Source organism: Trachemys scripta, chromosome 4 (genome assembly GCF_013100865.1).
Source record: "Trachemys scripta elegans isolate TJP31775 chromosome 4, CAS_Tse_1.0, whole genome shotgun sequence".
Taxonomy (NCBI): Eukaryota; Metazoa; Chordata; order Testudines; family Emydidae; genus Trachemys; species Trachemys scripta.
Genome location: NC_048301.1, coordinates 100,270,501 through 100,295,345, shown reverse-complemented (window position 1 = coordinate 100,295,345; position 24,845 = coordinate 100,270,501). Strand labels below are relative to the sequence as shown.

General features: G+C 37.7%; 1 protein-coding gene across 16 annotated transcripts in view; it reads right to left on the bottom strand.

Moving 5' to 3' along the window:
- The window catches only part of SOX6 (SRY-box transcription factor 6), a 455,173-nt gene that overhangs the window by 41,653 nt on the left and 388,675 nt on the right, over positions 1-24,845 (bottom strand). For 12 of the 16 annotated variants that reach the window (XM_034770115.1, XM_034770125.1, XM_034770118.1 and 9 more), the window contains 2 exons: positions 18,387-18,443; positions 2,050-2,158 (listed from right to left, as the gene is read on the bottom strand). In XM_034770115.1, the coding sequence (XP_034626006.1) occupies positions 2,050-2,158; positions 18,387-18,443 (166 nt within the window). The remainder of the gene's footprint in view (positions 1-2,049; positions 2,159-18,386; positions 18,444-24,845) is intronic. The other 4 variants (XM_034770120.1, XM_034770128.1, XM_034770121.1 and 1 more) reach the window with 1 other exon arrangement.

The window sequence follows — 24,845 nt, the reverse complement described above, 5'->3', positions numbered from 1 at the left end:
ATAACTTCAACCTTCTCTACAGCCAGAAGGGGAAATAAGCAGCTCACTCTTGAACTCCTGCCAGCTCTGTTTTTTTACAGAACAGCAGAAGAATTCATCCAGCACCCCCTTTCCAGAGACATCTATTTGCTGCTAGTGCTAAGCCTGGTATCCTGAATCCTTTCATGAATTCAGATTCCCCACATGGCAACACACCATGTCACAACTGCCCCACTAGCTCTAAATGGAGGAGGGGTTACACGTCCTTAAGCTGGCACAAAAGTTACATATGTAAAGACTTCGTTCTTGTACTATCCAATAACAGGATAGGCTGTCAGTACCAGGATGTGTCTCAAGACACCAGCTTAAGCATGCTAAGGAGAGGAAGGTTGATATGGGGAAATGAACAAAACCAGGGAAATACTAGAAAGAAGTCCGTCAGAAAAACTAGTTCCAGTACATCATCTGCATTTACACAGAGTGAAATTAGGAGGCACTGACTTGATGCTGTTCAAGAAATATGAACATGTAATGGATGAAATGGAGTTTTGAATTAATGGTTAAGATTCATTGCTTCCAGATATAAGGAGGCAAGCTATCAGATTTATATTTCTTAATTTTTTAGAAAAAAAATATTCAGTTTTCATAAAGTACATTGTAAAACATTTATAATTATAATGCAGTGATGTTATCTAGTCAAAAACAGGACTGGAGTTATTTGACTAGAGAACAAAAAATTGATTTATTAATATTTTCATGGATTCAAAATGACAAGATTTGTTCACAATGATTAGTGGTGTCATTTTATTTATTTATGAGTAGAGCCGGTTATGAATTCTCTGTTGCAATATTTTTCACTGAAAAATATGATTTCAGAAAAATCAACATTTTTAGCAGGAAAATGCTGATTTTGAAAAAAAACCAACAATTTTCCATTGGGAAAATCTAAATAAAATATTTATGTCAGTGTGACATTCATCACTATCTGTCAGAGCAACCACAATGTCTCATGGGATTTGTAGTCTGAGTTTTTCATGCCCCCATTCTCCCTTATGGACTTGGTATCCTGGCTGGATTACATTTTCCATGATGCACTGTGGCTCCCCTCTGGATGAGCTGCCACGGTGCATCATGGGACTCCCATGACTGCAGATCATCAGGAAAATGCTGTGTGACTAGGGATCCCAGCCCACAGAGAATCATGTTGGATGAGTCATCTTAACTTCAACTTCCATTAGACACTCCCAGCCCAGATGGATGTAGGCTACTGTTGAAATATTTTGAGTCTGAATAAAAATTTTGCTGAACTTTTGTTCCACGAATAGTTTTGATATTGCAACTTGTCACCCTTCAGGAGAAACACAAATGTTAAAATAGCAGTATTTCCTCAGATAGAAATTCTCCATTTATGAATATATGGACAATCATAGAGTATTTTTGAAAATGCATGTGATTCCTGAGAGCTTTATTAATTTTAGCATGAATGATTATTTATCTAAAATGTCTTTCTGTAACTAATTTATGGATTATTCTCCATTCATTATTCTCCTGTTCAGAAAGATTCAGAGAGCAAAAACAATTCCATGTAACTTAGGTGGCCAACCACAAGCAACAAATGGTAATTGAAGGAAGAAGCTAATAAACAACCTATCATACAGTCTGGATACATTAGCACAGCTGTGAAATCCAGTTTCAGCAGTCAAAAACCCAGGCTTACAATGCAGTGTGGACGCTCAAGCACAGTCCTGGAAACACCAAGTCAACAGACTTGGGTCCCACAAGCCCAAGCGTAGTGTGCAATGCAGACATATCTTAAATGGTGTTTCAGGATGGCTCAGAATATACACTGTAAGGTATCACCATTTTTGTTTCGGTTTTTTTTTCCTGTCCTTTGCTATGTATATGTTAATATCTGATAAAAACGTGCAAAATGTTTTAAATTTGTGCCCAGGAATTTAGCTGCACACCACCCATTAAAGATACTGGGAGGCACTTAGCTATGTGTCCATTCCATGTCACATTGTGGGAATTAAGGAAGCAGTGTTTAGTGTATTCATAACAGCAACTCACCCTCTGCATCTTCTGGCCTTGTAAGGTCAATTACTCCTGGGCCCAGTTTTCCATCTTCACTGGGTTTCCCTGTTAATTGTGGGCCTAAATTCTCAAAGCGTGTTCTTTCCTGGAAAAGACAAGAGATACTATTAATGCTCCCTATATCCTAGTCCTATGTCTATGTGTATGTTTATGTACAGACATATGCCTTTTCTTTTCTTTTCTTTTCTTTTCTTTTCTTTTCCTGAGTGAATTAAATGAGCAGGTTTTAATTAAAAGTATAGTTTAGAACATAAAGTTGAGGGCTTCATTTTCATAGGTTCTGAGCACCCACAGCTCTCATCAATATCAGTTGGAATTATGAGTGTTCCGCACTTCTGAAAATCAGGCCCTAAGGTTTCAATGCGAAAATATACATAGAAGCTTCCAAATTAGGCTGAACTGCACCTTTATAATGTATAAATGATGGTACATTCAACCGCAGAAAACTTTTGGCAGGAAGCAGTGCTGATCTATGCTGCACACTTTGTCTTTCCACTAAACTTTGTGACTTAAACTGGAAAAAAAACAATCGACATTTGAGAGACACTAAAATTTAGAACTTGAAAGAAAAGTTCCTATTAAAACATGCTGCTAATTTAATGGAAAAAGCACTTTTTTTCCCACTAAAAGATCCAAGTTTGCATTCGTACCCCTGAGAAAACACAAGTCTGAATTTTATGCAAGAGGCTTTCAAAGACAAGTATTCAAAGAAGGAATAGTAGATGACAGAATTGATACTATTATTTTGTCTAGGAATTTCAACTGAACCTCAATGGGAATTGAAAAAGAGACAGGACGGTGCTTGCTCCTAGAAAAACACAAAGCCTTTGAGAGCTGGAGACCTGCACAGGAAAGCTGGACCTGGAACTGTAAAATGAAAACTAAGGGAGGCATTTTATGTGTTAACCCAATCTTCAATCAAAGAACTACAGGGCAAAAGCACTACAATTGACAGTGCAATATTCCTTCACAATGTGAGTCTCTGTAGTACTCTATATCAGTAGCTAAGTGTTCAGTAGTTATCATTAATTTAGTGTTCTCATTTGAAGGAACACAACATGTTTTCCCTCTTGCCTTGTTGTTACTTCTTCAGACTAAACTTGGTATTATGTTGTACTTGTGAATGAATGAAACCTTGTTGTTCATTACTATGAAACAATATTAAATGTCATGTCAGCTTGAATTTACAGACATGAAATACCAGCTTTCAGCTCCGCGAACAGTTTCTGCATGTTATACTTAATGCATTATGCAGAAGTAGAGTGCTGATTGCTGTTCAGTCTATTGTTCAATGACCTAGTTCTGTACTGAGCATTTTAGACATAAGAAGAAAACATCATGAGTTTTCTCTCCTGCACAATGTTTAGAAACTTAGAAATGTTCTTAAAGACCAAACATACAATTACTTGATGGCTGTTGTGCCTCATTTGTTCAATCTCAGTTCATTTGTGCTGTCTAATCTGATTATTTTTTGAATATCATTATATTTCTATAATTAATTCCCATCAGCCAAATTGTTCAGGAAGCCTTTTGATTCTTGGAATATGTTTAAATCTACACGGGAAGAAAACACAGCACAAAACCGATTCACTGGGTTTACCACCACAACATGCAGCTGAGGAGTTTCAGGTACTAATTGCATTTTTAAAAGTTTCTTAAGATCTTCCATCCATCTTACAAGTTAGGTTTGCATTTTCATAACGGAGTAACATTCTCCATGCTACTGAGTTGTTTTTGTAGTGTAGCTTTCCTATATAATGTATCTGTTGATGAGGGGACACAGAGAGGAAATGTGACTTAGAGACAGGCAAGCTAACAATACAAGGCCAACCATTATACCCAAAGATGTTCTATAATCTAATAATAGTCCTGTACCATCAGAATGGAATCTGCTTTGCTGGCAGATAGGAATGATTTTTTTTCAAGTGCTCCTTGTTCCATTGTTGAGGGGCTAGTTTAGACTTTCACAATTTGCACTCAAAATAAAAGCAAAAATCAGTACTAAGAAAAACAGCCTTTAGCAGACACCGTTTCTCTTTCCAAATATTTACATTAAAGCCTTTTCTAAAGGAGTGTTAACATGGCATCTGCAGTATTCTTGGAAGAACAATCGTTACGTGTGGTTTAGAAGAAGGAGAAATATCTTTCTACTATTAAAATCAACAGAACCTGCTATATATCAATATGCACATTTGAAGTATCTTTCTAGTCATTCATTCTCTTTGATTTTTTACCAGAAAATATTCTCTGTTAAAGAAAAGAAAAAAAAAGTTTCTGAAAGAATATCAATATTTTGACATAGAAGGAGAAAAGGGGAAATTACATGATAAGGGCAGAAATAGTAAGATGAGAAAGCTTACACAATAATAATACCTTTTCTTCTAAAAGAATTGAAGTCCACTTATGATTCAGTAATAACCTCTGGTTTTCAATTCATAGGAAAATATACCACAGCTACTATTTCTCAATATATACATTGGAATGCCTTTTTAGTCTGATTTTTTTTTTCAATGAAAAATATTCTTCACAGCGATGCTTATAATATCACTATTTGGATGAGGTATTAGTAAACTTATATGAAATGCTTTTATTAACTTAATATTCAAAGGGACACTCAACCTGTTTAGGTCCCAACCTTTTCCTTTCTTTAGGGCTTATCCTAGTAGGCTTCACGTCAACCAGCTAACATATGGTGAAACCACAACTTACCTTGTTTACATTATGATTTTAAACTGTGTTAGTTATCATATTAAAAAAAACCACTCTTTTTCCTAGTGCAAACAAGTCCTAAAGGAAAATAAATTCTACATAGCCTATAGCCACATAAATGAACATCTACATGTACAAATTGTAAAATATTTTTAAAGTTTGGGGGTACACACACACACGTGTATATATAAATAAGTATGTGCTTATATATATAAGCACATACTTATTAACAAACAAATACACATATCCATTACATCCCTCCACACATACGTATGTGCAGCCGGAAATATATACACCCACACAAGCTATGTTTATATATATTTTTGCTTCTTAGCCACACAGAGCTAATTTGTTTGTATGTTTTTAGTTAAGGCGCATCTTCCGGGGATAGGGTGTGGTTTTTACCTCCTTTTCAAAAGGTAATTTTAGAACTCTAAACAGGTGGACAATAAGTTTGTGCTTATATATATATATATAAGCACATACTTATTAACAAACAAATACACATACCCATTACATCCCCACATACACACGTATGTGCAGCCGGGGATAGGGTATGGTTTTTACCTCCTTTTCAAAAGGTAATTTTGGAACTCTAAACAGGTGGACAATATCCTTTAATACTGTCTGTGTATCATCTGCCGTATATTCATACAAAGCTGATCCTGTAAATCTTTACTCATGGGAGTAGGCCCACTCAAGTTCCAGTCAATGGAACTAAAAATTTGCAAGATCAGGGACTTTTGCTGAAACTGAAAGCTCTCTCAAGCACAGTTTGGGCCTTCTGTGTTTTTGTGTATGTTAAAAATACAGTAAAAATTAATCACTACTTTAAAATTGGTAGAAAGAAAAAATTCTTCTTGCAACAGCCAAATCTTCATTTTCATTCAGTGACATGATTAGGCACTTATTTATGCATTGTGAGTCACAAACATGCAAAAAACATAAAAGTTATTAAAAAAAATTAAAGTCTGTTCCACTGTGTTGTAGGGCTGTTGGTTCTCTAAGTGCTTTGAAATTATGATGTATGAGGTAGATGTTGCATATTAAATAAAGATATTTAAATGATAAAGCCCCTTTAGTGAGAGCTGATGAATGTTAAACGTTACGAGCCACAGGACTGTGGCATCCATCATATTCACATGTTATCACAGTCAATGATGGAACAGCCCCAGCGATGACAGATAGACTGCTAGATTATTATCCCTTATTTCCAGAGTCACCGAGCAAGCCAGCCAACCCCTTAGGCATTATTTTTAACTTTGCATTAAATTAGCAACTTTTCCCTCATTTCTGTGGCAGGGATTATCAATTCTTCCTGCGTGTGTGGAAGGTAAAGGGACGGTTTAGTCATCCGAGAAGTGGCGGAAGCAAGGCCCTTCCTACAAAAAAGCTGCAAACTTCAAATTACTAGAAACAAATATAAAATTGTGATCTTCTGGAAGAACAGCAATGAAACAGTAAGCACACAATAATGGCTTTTCTCTGCACTTAGATAAAAGCTGAATTTTTGATGTGCACAGTATATTTTCATAAAATTTTATATACTATGTTTTATACACTTATTGGCTATTCCATAATAATGTGTGTGCTAACAGTAAAATTGCTCTTAAATTTATGTGTGTTATTTATACGTTCCCACGTAACAATGCTTTTTGTTGTAAAAAATATTCTGTTTATTAATGTAACTTTACAACCACTGCATCCAAGATCCGTGGTAAATTAATGACATTTTTATTATTTTATAGTGTCATTAAATTTTTACTGATCATTCCATCAAACAGAAGCAATAAAGGCCATAATGTAAACTGGGACACTTAGATCAGGGGAACAGGAAGGCATTCCATATAGTCTGAAGTAAACGACTTGCTATAAATGATATTTATACCATCTTTAAGCTTGTGAGAATACTTGGACAAGTTTGGCAAAACTGTTTCAGTAGTGCAGTAGATTGTGTACTTAAATAACAGTTTACTTGCCAGCAAGACAAGTTTTTTTCAAACCAGATGCGAGATGACTGATTGCATCCATCTCTTGAAAAACAATATACGAAATGTAATAATACACTGGATACCCCTCCCTTCTGGATTACCAAGACTGATCAGACTATACCCATGCCTCAAATTAGTTCAACATGCTAGCTTTTTCCACATCTGAAATGTGTGTTCAGACGAAACTGGAAAATGGCATACCAGCTGATCCTTGTGTGAAAGGGGTTTGTTCTATTTTTTTTCCCAAACAAATACATTTTATTTAAGTAGACATGGCTGGACAATGATGTAATACTCTTTGTTTCAATAGTTTAACTTGGCAGCAGTTGCCAACATTTATTTAAAGAGCCAATTTCTAGAGTCTGAATTAATATGGGTCATTCACAGAAGCCACAGAGCTTATGCCTGAGGGGCTATTATATATCTGAGGACAGTATTTTAGTTGCAATTTTAGTTCGCTATAAATAATTATCACGTCTTTATATACAAAATACATTACAATTAGGATATTCCACACTGAATGTCTCAACTAATTCTTTAGAGGCTTATTTGTTATTTGTGGTCTACTCTGTTTACATACCGTGGAATGTAAAAAACAGCAAAAAAAACCCACCTGAGTTCAAAACATCAAAGGGGAAATTTTCAGCAAAACTTATAGGGATTCATTCACACTATCCCTATTAATGCTAATAGGAATTGTGAGAATAAATCCCCCAGACACCACAGCAAAATCTTATAGTTTCCTAAGAATGCGACTTATACCGACAACAACAAAGCAATTCAGAGCTCAGACTGACACTTTGTCCTTCCAACCCACCACTCCATTGTGCCTATGAATCAGGAAACATTGTTCTGGGAGAATTCACAAGTCCATCCTCCTTTCATCCTGCAAAGGTTAAGGCATAAATTCCCCCAAACTTCCTCCACCAAGTTCCTCCTACTTTTTTATAGCTAGGGCTGGAAAGTGAAATCACCCTCTGCTTAGAATCTTTTGCAATATCTTGGCACAGCAGGAATCATTACAAATTGACTTTCAGCCTTATCTCTAAATTTTGTATTTTTGGGGGGTGGGATCAATTTGTAGTCAGAAATATAAAAAACCCTGAAAGACGTAGTACAGTAGATGTAGAACTCCGAGAAAACTTGGTGGCATTAGTTCACAGGGATCCATATGAACCTTTTTCCTGTTTTAATTCATGTGGTTTTGCTTTGATTTCCAGTTGTGAACAAACTCCAAGCAGGACTTAACCAAACCCATCAATTTTGGCCAAGTTATAGGTGGAAACACTGAAAAATCATAGAATTTCTCACGGTTTCTCAATAGGAACCATAAATCTGTCCCAGGTTCACAAACTTTTGGCAATGTTTGTACCAAGTTTGATATTTTCTCATGAATATTTTGCATGTCTAAAATTACAAGGTATCATATCACTCTGTGGCAAGAGGCATTTAAAGATTTAGAGCGTGTGTATGTGTGTGCACATGTGTGAGAGAAAAGCTAAGAAATAATTTTAATAACTGGGCCATTTTGCTAAAAGTTTCAGTATACTTTTTGTACAGGTTGGATGAATGAACTCCAAATGTCTGTGGCTTTTTGTTGATCTGACAAGATAAAATACCAAATCCCAGTAACTTTAACCATAATGCTCCCAGTGGTCAGACTAAAGGGCAATATAGTATATCCTCACTTGAAACCTTACTTTAGTTTTCTCCTTCAAGATTTCCAGGATGTCCATAAGGCACTCAGATACTATGATAATGAAGGTCGTATAAGAACTTATATAGAATAGAAAAGAATCCTTGCCTCAGCCTACAGGTGCCTATTGCAATACAGGATATATCTACATGGAGATAAACAACCCACAGGTGGCCCATCTCAGCTGACTCAGGCTCGCAGAGCCCAAGCATCTATACAGCAATTTTTAGCCCCACAGCCCGAACCCACTAAGCCTAAGTCAGCTGACCTAGGCCAGCCATGGCTGGGCTGCAAGGCTTTTATCTCCATGTAGACGTTCCCATAGTGCCCCGATGTACCATGCTGACCTGCACTGGAAGCATGTACCCTACTCAGAGGGAAGGGAGAACATTAAGTCCCGTTTTTAAAATATATTGTTTTGTGTTAAAATACTGTTGAAAAAACAAGCAATGCATTTGAAAGAAGGACTAATCCTGCTTAACCGGCTGCATGCTTCAGCTGGCTTCCACTATTCTGAATGTGACAACATGACACATGCTGGGGCATCACAGGATAGTAGGATTCTAGGGTTATTAACCATCATGATTTTATTGCAAGTCTCATGATATTTGGGTCTCTTAAAGCCCCAGCTCCTGGAGTCAGGTGAACATATGCAAATATCACTTTTTTTTAATATAATGAAAGCTAAGATTCTAGCCTTTGTGGCTGTGGAAAAAAATTTGGAAACATGAACATTATAGGTTCAAAAACCAGAAGACAAATATCAACAACTCACTGTCCTATTTTTTTAATTGATTTTTAAGCAAATTGCATGATTTTAGAGGGTCTGACTCATGATTTTTAAGTGCCCTGTGGATGAGAATACTAGGAAGCCTCCATCATTGTTGGGGTGGATGTCATGAGATCTGAGTGAAGAAATATGAAAGGAGTGTTAAGGTGAAGTCCCTGTATACCATAGTTATTAGTGGCACTCAACACATATTTTTGCATTACTGGATTTTATTGCTTTTCAGGTCGCCTTTAAAAATAACACAGAATATAGTTAATTCTTTAAAAAAACCTCAGATAGCCAAATATTTCCATCTAGACAGGATTTTATGAGTTAATCCTTCCCCTCCTACCTATTAAATACTGACAGACAGATCCTTAACTATTGCAGCACTTGCGCAGACACTCCTAAAATATGGATCTACCTCAGTTAGATTACTTTCAACAGGATTACTGCACTTACTGAACCCCCTTAACCAAATGTTTTATATCTTTGTTCATATGGTTTTAATAAGGTTTTAACCAATTGCAAGGTTATTTATAAGTTTGCAACTCCCCAGTAGTTAGAGTTATGAAGCGTTCAGACTTAAGCATATCCAGTTGTGTGGTGACCCAACTACTGCTTTTATGCGGTTTCCAACTTTTTATTCATGCACAAAGGCATGATGCATGGCAGTATCCGAACACTTTCTGATTAACTCTTTGTTTTAGCAACACATTCACACAGCATTGTATTGTAAAATTATACAGTTCAACTGAAACGCGACAGGATTTTTATTAAAAACAATGAACTGTTGAATTCTGCCTAGATTAATGAAAACTGATTAGTCCCAGAGAATAAAGGAATAATCAATTAAATTAACAGCTGGTAAATATAAAACAAAAAGAATTACCACATAACACACCATATAATAAAACAGTAGAATTCACTGGAGGTCAGAAGGAGCCCAAAGCCTGACCTGTCACTGGTTTTTAAACGGGCTGAATAATTTTATGGCCATTAATAACATTTGTAATAACACATGGGAAAATGCAGATTATTGAATCTTCCGTTCCAGGGTACAAGTTATTCACTTGCAGGGGTCAAGTAGACATTCCCTCCTTCTCCTTGCTGCTCCCCCCTCACAACCCAACATCAGTGGATCATTGGCCCGGTGCATTGTGGGAGGGAGGCTAATTTGCTTCTGTAGTCTCAAGTATTGGCCACTGCTAGAGGCACAGTACTGGATTTAATGGACCAATGATAAATTATGTAAGCCAGCCCTATATAACTTGTAAGTGTAAAGAATATGAATGCATCAATTTAGAAAACACATTTTATTTTAGTCCTACACATACATGTGCTATCATATTATTTTAAACAAAATATGATACTGAGCACACTTTCTTCAGGAAATAATTGGATTGTTCTACTTCTTTTTACTTTATTTCCTATGCTAATGGGCATGAATCCGTATGTGAGGGCAACTCAGCTGCCACATGTCCAACATAGCCATGTACCAAGTCCTACATGGCCCACCAGCAGAGTACAAACCTAGGACCTTCAGCATGGCCGCATAACCCTTTACCACTTCAGTTACTGGAGTAACTCAGTTAACTCATAGCAGCAGAAAACCCATTTTCCTCTAGTGAACTAGAATTCCCGGCGTGGCACAAATGGGGTTGCGGGGGCTATAGCCACCTCAAAATTGCCTTATACCACCACCCTCGTAGCAGCTGCTGCTCTCCAGCTACCCAGCTCTGAAGGCAGAGTGGAGAGAGTGGCAGCTACTGGCTGGGTTCCCACCTCCAGCACCAGTGGAGAAGTAAGCCCAGGTAGGGGCTGGGGAGCCCGAGAGCAGCCCCTGGCCCATGTACCCACCTGCCAGGGCACACCACCTACTCAGACTGACCCGCTGTGGCACAGGCTCCTGGGCCCCACCTTTCGCAGTTGCTGCTCCCCCAGGGATCTGCCGGCCCCGGAGCCAGGTCCCTGCACCCAGGCAGCTCTTACCAGCTGTGAGCAGCCAGTGCCTTGCGCCGCCTGGTTCCAGCTTCCAGCTCTGACTTGGCCATGGGGTGGGGCCACGGAGGGGGTCAGGGCCTTGTGATGAGGGGGGTGCAGCTCCCTCACTGGAAAGAGGCTGGAACCGCTCCATAGAGTTCACAGAATAAGATTTGCTGAATTGGGCAATAATACTATTACTTTGCACATATGTCGATGACTGAATTTCACTGAAAATTGGTCATTCTTAGAGTCAGAGTTCGGCAAAACTCAAGAGACTTTGATTTCCATTACTATGCTCAAACAACTGGACTCGGCTTCTCTCTCAAGCAAAGTACTGGGTGAGTATTCCAGGCTGAATATTTAAAGAGGACTACAAGATAACGCATCTTTAGCAAGTAGCCACATTAATATAACAAAGAGTAAAACTATTCTAGTTTCTGCTAAGAAAAACAATTTTGCTGGGAGAGAAAAAAGGAGTCATCAATTTCAGTTTTGCTGTGGCATACTGCAGACCGCAACTGCACAAAGCAAAATTAGCTGCCTTCCACAGGAGTTTGGAAATGGACAGATTTACATAAATTTAGATTGTACATACATGCCAGTAGCCACACATCTTAAGTACAGTATGATGTAATCTTATAAACTGTACATTTACAAAATATATGTAAAATTAAATATTTTATACCTGCATTCAGACATTCAGACTTGATTTTCTTACAGTTACTTTAATTCTACTATTGTGAGTGTCTGTGTTATGATAGGGTCTTTCATTATGTGATACAACATCAGACGGAAAGCTATAATAAAAACGGCCTCCAGGATGCAGTAACCACTGGACAATGTATGATAAATACACTTTTCCTACATTGGGAATTCCTACTTAGACAATAATTATAATGGTTGAAAAACAGGACTAGGCAAATTTATTTTGAAAATAAAAAAAATAGTCTAAGCCATAGCAAAAAGCTCAAACAGAATTGAACCTGAACTTTAAAATATATATCATTGCAAGTGTTAGTGTAATTTGGCATGTTTATTATAAAAAAAAAAAGGGAATAAAAGTATTGCTAAATTAAAAGTCTCTGAGTATATTTGCATTAAAGTAAACAATGATGTAGCATGGTTGCAAAAAGGAACTCAGGTCTATTTAATGTTATCTCAGACAGAACTGAACCCGAACTTTTAAAATACAGACATATTTCATTGTAAATTGTCTGCTATGTACAGTTTGCACATTGACCAAGTAGGTGGAGGGTTTGTTTCTATTAATATTTGGTAATTTTTTCTGGGTTTGTAATTTTTATTATCTAATTCTTCAAGTATTTATTTTGTGTTTGCTGCAGCATTTTACTCTGTTTATTCTCAGGCATCGTTTGTTATGCTCAGAGAAAAAACACACATCACTAAAGAATCAGTATGGATGACAATGGAACAATGATAGTAACATCATTATGCCGTGTCTTACCTCTTGTATACCCATAACTGCCGTGTTTGCCTCTGATTATTTCAACCTCAAGAAAGTGTGCTGCTTACTGTTTGTGTCAGGAAGGCAAGATTACTGTGTGCAAGGTTAGCACATCAAGTATGATATACATAATGCCTGTGCTATAGACGTACCTTTCAACTAGCTCCCTTCTTTAATTTTAATTCAACAAGAAAAGAACACTCAAGTTGCAGACACCTACTGCCTCTTATAGGCTATCATCCTGCTGGGTGCTGAGCACTCTGGCCCTGATCCAACAAAGCACTTAAGCACAAGAGTAGTCTTACTGAACTCTGTGGGACTACTTACATGCTTAACATTAAGCATATGCTGAAGTGCTTTGCCAAATCAGGGCCACAACACTCAACACATTGCAAAATCAATCTCATAGTGTACCTTAGAACAAAAAGATTATGTTAAAAAGAGGTAATTCTGTTTATCTGTGATTAATAAAGATATTTTTTCTACTTTTTGTTATTCATCCAGCTCTTCAAGATGAAGTCAGGTGAGGGTCTCTAACAACTTTAAGCCAAATAGTTTGGAGCCCTTCCTGTATATATAGGAATTAGTTTTCTTCCAGGATAGAACAGCACAAGACTAAAGACATGAGTGCCTTCATTGAAGTCAGTGGAACTACTGACAGTATGTAAAGGTAAGCATGAGTAATGAGTAATTTTGAGGAGACAGGGTCTAAGTTGCTTGTAAATCACATTTCTAAAATCTCTACCTGAGGAGAAAATTGCTAAAAGCACATTAATGATTAGTATAAATTTATCAAGCCAAAAAAATAGGCAAACAATCATTCCCCCAAAAAGGACAAAGAAGATGCTTTCCTTTCAAACATCTGACTTAGTTTCCATTTTTCTGGATCATACTCTCATAGGTCCTGCGTTCCCTTACACGTTTGTCTACACACCTATATTCTGAAGTCTAATTTTATCACAACATGCAAGGGTTGTATAATATAAAAAGTATTGCTCTCCGCTTAAAACACTAACACAACTTATACCTAAACAGTCTGAAAGGAGAAAAGACTCACACAAACTTAAAGACATGCACAGCCTGATCCAAAACTAACTACAGCAATGGGAGTCTTTCTATTAACTTCAATGGGCTTTGGATCTGGCCCTAAATAAGTTGAACAGCAACTAAATTCTTAATCTGAATTCATATGTTCATTATATAATTATTTTAAAAAGAAATGTTTACATTATGAAATGCTGTATGAAATTATGCTCTGTAGAGGCAAAATTCACCCTCATGACAAGGGGACCAGTACAAAGGCTATCCACCTTAAGTCCCACTTAAGACCGATAATGAGGGCTTAGGTGCGACTTGAGTGCTGGCCTTCAGCACGGGCTGTATTACATCCTACGCACATATCAGTACTTTTCATTTCAAAATGATCACACACACACAGGCAAAAAATATACATGGAAATTCTATGTGATTCACTGCATGGAGATAAAATGCCTCATCCTTGGGGAAGACATTTGCTACTCTGTCGGGGGTTGGGGTCAGAATATGCATGGAGAAGGGACTCTGTTGTCTCAGGGGATGATGCCTTCTCTACTCCCTTACCAGCCATATTTAGCTGGAATTTGTGCTAGTTCCATTCTTTCCATGTTTCGTAGCAGAGGGAATGACTGTCCTGTGGTTGTAATAAGGCAGTGGTTCTCAAACTTTTTTACTGGTGTCCCCTTTCAAATCGTAAGCCTTTGAGTGCGACCCCCCTTATAAATTAAAAACACTTTTTTATATATTTAACACCATTATAAATGCTAAAGACAAAGCAGGGTTGGAGTGGAGGTTGACAGCTTGCGACTCCCCAAGTAATAACCTCACAACCCCCTGAGGGATCCTGACCCCCAGTTTGAGAACCCCTGTAATAAGGGATATTTCTTTTTTGCTTTTGAGTATAATGATAATACCTAGTTCTTCATCAGTAGTCCTCAAAGTGCTTTACAAAGTAGGTCAGTATCATTAACCCCATTTTACAGATGGATAACTGAGGCACAGACTCAAGAAGTCTTAGGCCATTCCTTAGGCCATTCTGCAGCCCAGAGGCAGAGCTGAGAATTGAACCTAGGTGTCCTGAGTCCTTGTCCAGTACTCCATCAACTACACCACACTGCCTCTCAAATAAATATATTTACTGTTTTTTTCAGTCATGGAACATTCAAGCCTGTGCAACCATCAAATGAATATGTTTAAAGAAAACAACACAAACAAAAGCAAATATAACATTATAATTATCTGAGAACTACTATTTTGATGTCACTCTTGGACAAAGGGATCTCCTGCTATGGTCATATGCACATTTATACAGACTGAAAAAATCTATTAACCAATACCACTAGCTGGCAACTATTTATGTCTGAAATGGGAACATAATCAGTTTTCATTGGTTAAGTCCAATCTGTGCCAAATTTATGACTAAAAGCTTGGCCAAAGGCAGTGGCAAGTAGCAGAAAATTGCTTACAGTGTTACATGCCAGATTACTTGAATGATTTGCATCAGGTTTGCAGGAGGGTTTGGGGTATTAAAACTTAAAATTTGGAACAGTCTTGAAATGTGGATTTTTGTTATTTGCAACATGACACAGAGGTGTGGGTTACGATACAGCATGGACTGACTGAATGAGACAATTTTTAATGTAAACAGCATGAAACATTTAGGAAAAGTTCAGTTTGAAATGCTAGTTTTTTTCATTTGAACCTTTGGAGAGCCAACTGATTTAAATTAAATGCTCACCCCTGCACTTCCAGTCATGTTGCCATTGTACTAAATACAGCTATACAGCTTGTATTCCAGATGAACTGATCTTACTACAAGCCTTTAGTATGAGTCTTACCCCAAGATAAATCAATATTTAATATCCCCTGCAACAGCCCCGTAGATGATTTTAAACCTTGCCTCCATCCCATTTAGTTACCTTTAAAAATTCTTTATGCCAACCTTCACAGATGACTTCTGAAAAACTAGTCTATAAAAAGCAGCCTGAAAATAATTAATTCAGACAAAGAGGGTTTTTTCTTCTTTTTAATCTTCGTGAACTGTGCTGATCTCTAAATCCATCTCCTTTAGCTAATTCTTACTTCTCAGCCAGGGCTGGCTCTACCTTTTTTGCCGCCCCAAGCGGCGAGGCAAAGGGAAAAAAAAAAAAAAAAAGCAGCAGCAGTACCACCGAAGAAGAAAAAATGAAAAAACTGCCGCCTAACTGCCGCTGAAGAAAACAGAAAAAGCTGCCGCCGAAGTGCCACCGAGGGGGGGGGGGGTCGGAGTGCCGCCCCTTCATATTTGCCGCCATATAGGCATATGTGCTATGAGGTAGGCCTGGTGAGAGGACTTTTGCTGGTGGGAGCTGAAAGAATGGGCCCATCAGTGTTTCCTCAGACCAGGATTTGCAATTCTCCCCCACATAGGATACAAGGCCCCAGGCAGCTCCTTCCCATCTCCTAACCACACAGGCTATAGGAAGTAATTAGAAGTAGCAAGGCAACTCAGCCCCAGGACTCCAAACATACTACAACTTCACCTCCATTTTGAGCTCTGGAATAGCCTCATCTCCCAAATAATTCAAGAACCATCAAGTTGTGCACACTGCTAGCCTGTCTAACCAGGTGATCTTGGTATTGTTACTCTCCTCCTCCATTCCTATTGTTTGTTATGCTTATTTCTTTGTGTCTTGTCTTAAATGCGATTGTAAGGGGAGGAACCACATCTGCCTTTGCACTGCTCAGAGCCCAGCACAACAAGGCCCTGATCCTAATTGGGGCCTTTAGTTACTACCACAATATCAATGTTAAACAGTAATATCGAGCCTGATTTACTTGTAATGCAGTTTTCACTTCCTTTTCATTTCCTCCCTCACCCCCCCCATCTGCCACCCCACACAAACAAAAACAACAAGATATAAATTGTGCGTCTTATTTAGAAAAACGTTTGGCATACAGCTAATTATGTCCTCAGACTGAGGCAGATTTAAAGCCGGTGAGAATGCTACGATATATGGAGCACACGTACAGTAGAGCAAAAACATTTTTAAAAAGTCTCTTTGCATCATGTACATTTTTAATGCAAATTCTACCTTGGAAATTGAGAGCTATGTTATTAATTAATGGAGATCTCACACACAACAGCAATGTGATGAGATTTATGTTGTTGCTGAGACAACAACATTTAGAAAAGTCCCAGCAAAAACACAGCAGGGGTGAGAAGCAGAGGAGAGAGACAGTGATGGCAAAAGCACAGTATATTCCTAGATTGCAATACAGTGTCAGCTCAGTGCATTCTAGGAACAGAAAAACATTCCAGCTTGTCACAATGAGGTCAATATTACAGTAAGGTAAAGCGTTCCATTTTAATGTTACATAAGAATGGCCATACTAGGTCAGACCAATGGTCCATCTAGCCCGGTATCCTGTATTCTGACAGTGGCCAGTGCCCGATGATTTAGAGGCAGTGAACAGAGCAGGACAATTTTGAGTGATCCATCCCCTGTTGTTCTGTCCCAGCTTCTGGAAGTTGGAGGTGTAGGGGCACCCAAAGCATGGGATTGCATCCCTGACCATCTTGGCTAATAACCACTGCTGTATCTAATAGCCTTTGATAGACCTAAACCATTGTACATCTATCAAAACTACAAGTTGTGCGAGTCAGATGCCAAGGTAGTTCCTAATGCTATGAGGGTGGCATTCTCACAGTAGTAGGAGAATGAGGTAGTAACACAGGCCCTGATTTGGGAAAGCACATAAATATGTGCTCAGGCCCCTCCCCTATGCAGGTTTCCCTATTAAGGAAAGGCACATGCTTAATTACTGTCCTGAATAGGAATACTGGGGTATTTTCTTTTTTTAAACTAGATTCTGCAGATCCCGATCAGACACTTCCAGGTAGCTGTAGAAAGGCGATGTGGATAGAGACAAAGGAAAATGGCTTGATAAACGGAGGAAATGACCCATATGCCTCAAACTCCTTTTCCCTTTGAAACTAATGCACCTTGTTATTTTAAATTCCTCATCCTGCAAATCATCTTTTTTATGTATACAACATTTCGTATATATTGATAAGCTATTGCAATAAAAATACTATGAGGCATGGTATGACATTTTTGTATTGGGAAGTGGCTTGTGTCCCCCACTCTGTCTATTGTAGATAAATCACTATGAATAAAATAAGAGCTTTTGTTTTTTAAGGAAGTATTTGTCTGAGCAGTTTCTTTCAGAAATGAAAATTGTATTAAATGTAACTGGCCTTCATTTCCCTAGAAAGTAAAATAAAAAACAGAAAAGGAAATAAAACTGTTCAGGACAATATATTGCCTGTATTTGTAGCTTTGGGTTTTTTGAGAGGATGGGAAGAGTTCACAGGTACTTCATTAATAAGGTGTTTAGCAGCAATGATGTAGTGTGATCTGGTTGCTTCTATCAAAGAATAAAACATGGGATGTATGCAAAGAATGACATGCAGGTAATCCCTGGATAAAGGAGAATCCCTTGGGAGGAGGAATGTATCAAGCCAACCTAATCTTATACATGAACATCCAAAAAGACTGATTGGCATCAGGCTAGGAACAGAATTCTGGCAAGGAGCTGGCAACTGAATATATTTTGGCAACCTGCTAAACTCTTGACAGAACAGAAATTTATACAGTATATGATGTGTCGGTGACTCACTGTGTCTACAGTTCTAATGCATATCCTTCCAGTGATGGCATCTATCCGCACTGGCATCTGAAATACAGCAAACAGTGTTCCTGCACTTTAGAAATAAAAGGGAATAAGCATGTAAATGTATGCTGCACTAAACAACAATTTATAAAAAAAGAAAAGTAGGATGTGGGTAATAGTGACTGCCTCAGGGAGGTGGTTATAATGATGCAAATGAGTGATAGGGTTCCCAGCTCAAGAAATCCTCTGGGAAGTGACAGTGGAAAAAACAATGTACAGCCTCATGGTCAATATAGGGTTAATCTTAGACACAAGTGCCCACCCTCCTTCACCGCTGTTTATTAAATCATTTTGGGATTGGGGGGGGGAAAGAAGAGGAGAGCTTTCCAAATCGCCATCTCAATGCCCCCCCCCCTCAGTCAACGAAGATCAGCAACTGAAGATGAGGAATTTGAAATGTTTTGTCAGTCTTTCTTCTAGAAGCATTTGCAACACGTTAAGGACCATGGGCCTAACAATAAAATTTGGGTTGTCTGCAGATTTTCAGGATGTAGGCTGGGCAATTTCAGGTTAGACATTCTTTGAGCTTTAAATAGTGCTACAGAAACAGATGATGTTTGAAAATGATTTTAACATAAATAATCTGATGTTGAAGATTATTTATCTTCCTGATACACATTTCCATTGTGATGGGCTTGTTTATGGAGTTAATGTCATATGACTAGAGATAGACTAACTATTTTTCCAACAAACTTGCCCCTTTCTATGTTTGCAAACTACCAGTAAGCAGACTTCGATTATTACACATGTATTGGTAACTTATATTTGTTCAAACACTCAAAGGAAACATTCCAGCCTATGGGTTATTCATGAGTTATTCACTTCCACTTTTCTTTGTTCATATTGAGTAACCTGTCACCTAATTCTTTTCACAACATGCAGGAAGATTCAGTGACAATTTAACATGCTGAAATATTTATTTCTTTATTTAAACCAAAATGTCCAAGCTAGCATAGACCTGGGGCTATGCCAAGAAATAGGCAGTGCTGTAAGCAAACTACAACAATGGAGAATGTGATTTCAATTAATCTCACTATAAATACACCTTGAGAATTTAGAGGAATCTTGAATTTAGGAAGTAGTTAGGTATCAGATGAGGTAATCCAAACTCATCCCTGTTGTACTTAAACCATTCCAGTCAATGGAATTACTCTAGGAATGAATTTGGTCCAGTGTGTTTACCTAAAGGAATGTATGGGGAGGGCATGGAGATGAATGGTAGTATGAATTGCTTGCCAGTGGATGTCTGTGTTTGGACATAAATGTGAAAGAATTTGTGTATGTATTCTAAAGCTCTTAGATGAGCTAGTGAGAGTGGGAAAAGTTTTACCTTATAAAATATGGATACGCAAAATAAAACCTGGAGTAGGTTTGGATATATGTCTGGAAACTCTCTTGAACAGCTTTGTAAACAGGCTGCACATGAGAATATATGATGATTATATTATTATGATCGAGGCAATGGCGCTAGCCACAATGGCTGAACAATGTACCACAGCTTCCTTTGGGAAAAACTGCCCATGCTGATTTAACTAAATATGCAGATTTTTCAATATTCACTTTGATCAAACTCTACCCCTTTTGGATTTGTTTCTGCTCCCACATTTAAGAGCCATAGTATACATAGAAGAATGCTTTTTATGCCTTCCAAAGGAAATACCCCATGTGAGTGGAAGACCTGTGTACTCTGCATTGTACTTGTGCTGGAAAGCAGATATCAGAAAGGGGCAAAAAAACCCAAACAACTTTTAAACTATTATTAATGAGGTCTTAAACCTGGCAGCCCTTCAAGTAGGCCTGGCATCAGAAATAAAAAGAACTTCTTGGTTATGTTCTGCCACTATCCCAACATACCATAATGGCAAACAATTTCAAGTACTGTATTCAAATGCAAAACCTAGCAATTAAGGGCAAAAAATCAAGTTTGCTTCTTTTCTGAATGTAATAATTTATATTTGAATGTAGATTTGTGCAAACTGGTGGCTGCTAAAAACTTGACAATTTTACCCAAGATTAATACTGTACAGGTTCATATACTGTTTCTTACATAATACAGTATTATATCATGCGGGCTCTGTGCACTGTGCATTCTTGTCTTACATACATACACTATTTTCATTGTTCTAACGGTTTGACATATCTTTGCTGACCTAGACTTTCCATAAGGTATATTCCTTAGAGGGAAGAAAATGTATTTAATAATTTAGCCAACAGCCAAGTACTATATATTTTCTTTTAAACCAATCTTCCTTAGGTGTAATTTTGGGGATTAGGCAGTGAACTACAAATCTAATTGATCAGAGCACAAATGCACATCACCAACTTTCTAAAGACCAATTCAGGGAATGAGGCAATTAACCACAAGACTAACTTAGATGCTAAGGGATGCACAACAAATACTTCCATAGGTGCAATTCAGAGTATGTGGTACTTAAGTACAAAGTTAACAGCTGCAAATTTTGGTGATCTATAGATGTGTCATGTATTTTTCACTATTTTTTCAGGTTGTAATACTCAAACGGTGTAAGTCTATTTTACTGTGTTTCGTATAAATGATTTTCATGCACCCTGTCTGGCATATTCAAAATAGCATACATGAAGCTACGCAAGTGTATCTGAGGTTTAGAGGGGGAAATTTATGTTAGGTATATATTGTATTATTTGAGCATACGAACAATGAAAGACTGTGTCACAATGACATGCACTTAGGGGCAAACTTAAGGTTTCACATGCAGCTTTAGCATCGTCTTTCCTGATTTTGATATGCTTTTTTGGAGCCACCCTTGATAAGAGTTCAGTACCTACCGCACTCTGCACCCATCTACTGTGGCGCTGCTGGCCAAAGCAAAGAGGATGAAGCTGTGCTCCCACAACACTCCTCCTCCTTTGGAGAGGTTAATGCCAGCAACAGGAATGGCCTTACACAACCCTTACAAACCTTGAGTGCCAGAACTCTGAATGTCCTTGTGTAAGTGTCCTTGCACTACCTCCCACACTGGATACACACACACAGAGGTGAAGTAAAATCTTTCCCTAAACACAGATGCATATCCTGACTTCAGTTTCTTATAATGTAAATTCCTATAACATTCGATACATTGGTGTAGATTCAAGCACATTTTTGCTGAAAGTCAGACTTGTTTTCCATAATGGAAATGTGTCTCTTTAAAAGAGACTGTTACCGACTCTGAGATCACCTTTCTGCAAGATGCTCCATTTCTAATTTCTGCATGAAAAAGTTCTAATTGCATCAGATAAATTCACCACAGCACTTCTGCGTGTGTGAGTAACATTGTAATCATTTAGCTATTCAAAGACAAATCTAATTCCTGAATAGGCCTTAAAAAAAACAACAACAAAAACAACACTGTGGCCTATTGTTATCCTAGGAATAGCCTGATTTAAAAAAACACTGCAAGTGAACATGATAATCAAATGCATATAACAGCAACCATCCCAGTTCACCAATACCCTGTGCACCTCAGAAGAATGACAAGACACCTGCGTGGTATAATATGCTGCCTGGGAAGCTAAATCTAAAACATGCACCCACCCTGCTGAACAATTTGATCACAACACTCCTTTCACTTATTGTTGTAGAGTAATACTGATCTCATGACTAATCTGATCCTGTCATGCAACAATGAATATCTCAATCAATTGTATAAATAAAATAAAATTCCTCAAGCTGCAATGCTAAGTGTATGAAGTCCAGCATGTTTTTCAGTTCAAATAAAAGGGGGCAGTATTACATCAGTTGATAGTCTGATATTTCTTAAATGTATTAGGGAAGGATGCAAATCTACTGTATTTTACAGAAAAATGTATTACTGCCTCTTGGACACATACTACTTTAGTGCCCAGGGATAAAATGTTCAAAAGCATTTTCAATGGGACTTAAGCGTCTAGTCATTCGAGTGCCTCTGAAAATTTTTACCTTGGGTCACTATTTTGCTTTCTGCATTACTAAGGAAATATATTGTGAATTTATGCACATTTTTTCAAGTAGACAGGATAAAACACTGACACTTAAAATTGCAAATGGAAATATTGCAGTTGCAAATACTATTTTATAACAACTTACAGTAGGGCTAAGATTTCTAACATTGAGTGTCTCAAGTTAGGCTCCTAAACTCATATTCATACACCTAAAAAAGGGGAGTGAATTTCAAAAGTGCTGAGCACAGAATAGCTTCAGTTGGAGATACTGGGTGCCCAGGCCACTTCATATTCAGGCACCTGAATATGGACTTAGAAGCCGGACGTTATGCACTCACTTTTAAAAATCCTGGTTTACAGTTATTATTTGGAGTCATAAACATAAATGGCCAAATCCACAAAATATTTCAAGGCCCATTGTGGCAATATAGTGAAGATGACTGCTGGGATTTTCATTTTTAACTTCCTTTCCATTCAGAGGTATCTACCTCAGCCATAATCATTTAACTGAGATAAAAATACAGCATGATAAACAATGGGTGTGTGGTGCGTTCTAGGGCCCAAAAATCCCATATAGAGGAGTAGGACTCCTGCCACTTGCTGGGCCTCTGTGAAAAAAAGCTCCTTACTTACTAAGCACCAGGATTACCAAAGGATACAATATCCCACCATCCTTCAAGGACAGCTGTCCCTAGCCATAGTAGAAATTACAGTAAATTCCTTAAGTCTTTACAATGGAGTGAGTATGTGGCTTCTCTCTCTTCCAGAGAAGTTCCAAAGAGGGAATTTTGTTTAACCTTTTATCAGCCTACTTAGACAACAAGCTGCATCTGCCTGTACAGCACGTGGCACAATGGGACTCTGATCAGTCATAGGGCCCTCTAAACACTACCACAATAAAAACAATTTCGTAAGTACCAAAAACTGATCATTTGTGCTAGATACTACTATTGATTTGTTAGCCTGGCTGTAAAGTATATATCTAGGAAGTACTAAAATAGTTAAGATTTAACAAGAGGGAGCAGAGAGATCTGGAATTGTTCATGCACATAACCTTCGTTGCCTCTTCTTCAGTGGCCCAAAATATGAATATCGGTCTTTTAGTTATAATTAAAGATTCTTCTAACAGAAATTAAAACAAAAAGGAGAGAAAACTTTATTAAGAAGTTTTTGTTAAAATCCCAAAGCAAAACAGAATAGGTGAATTCTTGCAGAGCTGAAGTAAGTATTTATGATTCATGATGGTTCATGAAAGTCTATAATATGACTGTTTCCTTAGACTATTATTCCCATGTCTCATGTTTGGAAATTAAGGACAGTCATAACTAATTCTAGTAAAAGATGAGACACTGATTGCCTGCAGCTTGGTCTGAAAAAAATATTGTTCTGACTGAGTTCTCCTATTCAATTACTAGTCATTGAGTTCAGAGAATAACTGGTAGCAGAGAAGGCTTGGTGTTGGTGCTTGAACAGAAAAGATGTAGGAACTCACTCTGCCGTTACAATTATTATGGCTATAATAACAAAATTGATCAAACAATTAATTGATAATATGGTGTTGTACTTTGGGTATTTATAGAACCCTGTGCGGATACAAAATTTGTATTCGCATCCAATCCTCAAAACTGATCTGCAGATATCCGCAGATTTGCAGGACTTTAGATATAAAATTTGGATCCGTATCCATCTGCAATCTGCAAAAATGGTCCACAGATATATAAAGCAGATATCCGTGGATATGCAGGGCTCTAGGTATTTAGGGAAAATAATAAGGTTTTTCTTAATAATAATAATTTTTTCTCATTTACGGAAAAAAATGACTATGCGTGAATGGTAATGCTTTTCTACAAAACTTTCCTGAAGTGTTTCTATCAGGCAAACTTTGTATACATGTGCAGTGGCCACATGTAAATGATGGAGCGTAACAACTCCAGAGGAGCTGTTACACTCTATTGTGTCAATAATCCATATATTTAACAGTCCCTAAATACTCTGCATTACAGCAGACCGTAACACTTCCAAAGGGGCCGTTATGGCTTATCAAGTCAAATCCGAATGCCTAAATATGGCTTTGACCAATAGACTGTAAACAACTCCAAGGGTAAATAATGCATATTTTAAACAAGTCCAGACTATATTTTGCATACAAGCCATTATGTCTACATTAGGATAAATGAAGTGGGTTTAATTTTTTTTTCATTTGAAATAAGGGTAACATAAAAACATTTCTAGGTCTCCACAGTTGTCTAAGGATTTATGGACTGCTTTTCAGAGGGGCTGAGCATCTGCAGCTCCTATTGAAGTTCATGGAAGGAGTGAGCAAATCATGTCATATATTTTTGGGCCTAATTTTGGTTTCCAATCACACATGTGCTTACGCCTGAAACCCTACAAAGTGGTGGGGAAGGGGCATATGGCAGACATATTATGCAAGATTCTGGTTCCTCTAAAAGCTTGATGAGGTCA